This window comes from Beauveria bassiana (assembly GCF_000280675.1).
Source record: "Beauveria bassiana ARSEF 2860 unplaced genomic scaffold BBA_S00025, whole genome shotgun sequence".
Taxonomy (NCBI): domain Eukaryota; kingdom Fungi; phylum Ascomycota; class Sordariomycetes; order Hypocreales; family Cordycipitaceae; genus Beauveria; species Beauveria bassiana.
Genome location: NW_007930860.1, coordinates 5,252 through 7,017, shown reverse-complemented (window position 1 = coordinate 7,017; position 1,766 = coordinate 5,252). Strand labels below are relative to the sequence as shown.

General features: G+C 51.1%; 1 protein-coding gene across 1 annotated transcript in view; it reads right to left on the bottom strand.

The window, feature by feature from the left end:
- BBA_07424 (metalloprotease MEP1) overlaps positions 1–1,456 on the bottom strand; it is a gene marked incomplete at both ends in the record, with an annotated part of 3,112 nt that extends 1,656 nt beyond the window's left edge. Inside the window, 3 exons of the mRNA XM_008602521.1 lie at positions 58–430; positions 537–1,360; positions 1,415–1,456. Of these exons, the coding sequence (XP_008600743.1) occupies positions 58–430; positions 537–1,360; positions 1,415–1,456 (1,239 nt within the window). The remainder of the gene's footprint in view (positions 1–57; positions 431–536; positions 1,361–1,414) is intronic.
- Positions 1,457–1,766: the final 310 nt, after the last annotated feature.

Below are 1,766 nucleotides of genomic sequence, written 5' to 3'. Positions count from 1 at the left end.
AAATCTGCAACTTTTAACAGGCGTCATCCGAGATGGGATGAATACGAATTTAGGTACCTGCGAACTAAGCTCCACCGCCTCATGCATTTTTCCCACTGCATGAATGCCATCCTGCGTAGCGGACGGGAAGCGCGTAGTCTGGCCTAGCTGGCTGCTTGTGGTGTCTGAAGTCGCATCATTCGTAGCCAAAACTTCTCGCACAAAATCAGCTCCTCCAATTTGCCGCCCAGTTATGCTTACATGCACGCTTGAATCAATAAGCGGATTGAGCGGCTGTGTACTTGGAAGCGTTGCTGCGTCTCCTCCATCCACGGCAAAATGCGCCGCGGCATCGGCAGGGCCGACCAGTTCCTGTAGTCCTCTTTGCCGCCAGGCCACTATATCCGCTTTAGGCAATTTCTCTAAAGGAATCTGCCACGTTGGTAAAACACTGTTGGAGAAAAAGTATGATAAAAGATCCGTGAGGGCTTTAATATCATCTTTCAAGTTCCGATGCCTCGCAGCAATGTTAGAGAAGAGGGCAGCCCTATCGTTACTTTTTAGCCGTCGCGCGCTGCAAATGTGAGCCTTTGTAGTCGTCGCTGGGCTTAGGCGAACCTACTGCTCGTTCCGGAACTCTGCGGGTAGCAGAAGCAACACGCCAGCACCACCACAAGAGGCCGCAAGCTGCTCCCAGAACTGATGTTGGTGTATGATGGGCTTCCATTTGTCCTGCAATTTTTTCTTTTGACAAGCCTTCCTTAACGGTATCCGGTAAATACTTTTGAGCAAATTCTTCGGCGACCGAACATGTGCGCTTTTCCTTATTGTGTAGGGCAGTCTGATAGCGTTGTGCGATTAGTATACGCCGGTACCTCTCAACGGCCGTATCAAAACGTGGGCTGGGTTGTAGGTTGTGGCAATCATCTTCTAAATCCTCTGAATGATTGGCCGCCTTCTCTTCGCTGTGCGACCTCCGTTCCGGGTTTGCACGCTGTCGCTGCTGTGCATTATGATCGTTTCGGATCCTCTCACATTGTAGATCGCGCTGTAGTTCGGACAAGACATGCGCCGAGCCTAGTTCTTGGGGAAGTCTATTAGCAATCGCTACAGCGCGCTTATAGGCGTTGTCAGGGCTGTTACGCCTTTTCCTTTTGGCGGGTCGATTTCCGGAACAAGATTGTTCGTCGATGCAGCTGGACGAATCAGTAGCATCCACTGTGTCAAGGCCTGAGGTTTGTGCTGGCGGTGCGGGGAGGCTGCCAGGCTCCGCAGTTGGAAGGACACTGTAGATCAGCGGCGCAGAGTCAGGGTAAGCCGCTACGCACGCCGCCACCTCTGCTTGATTATGGTTTATGTCATATATAAAAGCCTGAACATTCTGTAAAGGTGTGTGAGTAAAGGTGCAGTGCGTAGGACGGAGCGAGTGGCGCACCTCGAAGATACTTCGGCGATGAACGGGGTAGTCTTCAGCCATGTTGGACAGGGAAGGCGATGGCGTGCTGCCGATACCTGATGGGCCAGTCATATCTGCAGCAACTGTGGAGTGTGAATGTAAACAAAATATCCATACTGCAAGCACCCGTAAGGCGTGACTTTTAAAGCAGATCGAACAGCCATAAATGGACGTTTGAAGCTTGACATGATTACGAGCGGCAGAGTGGATATAGTTTATTATGGCAGCGGACCCGCTTGCTCAGGCGCATGGCATAGTATTTGAAAAGGTTGGGGAGACGGTAGAGTGCCTTAGACTGGATGGGCCTATATTTTCTTTTGCCAATGGTGTA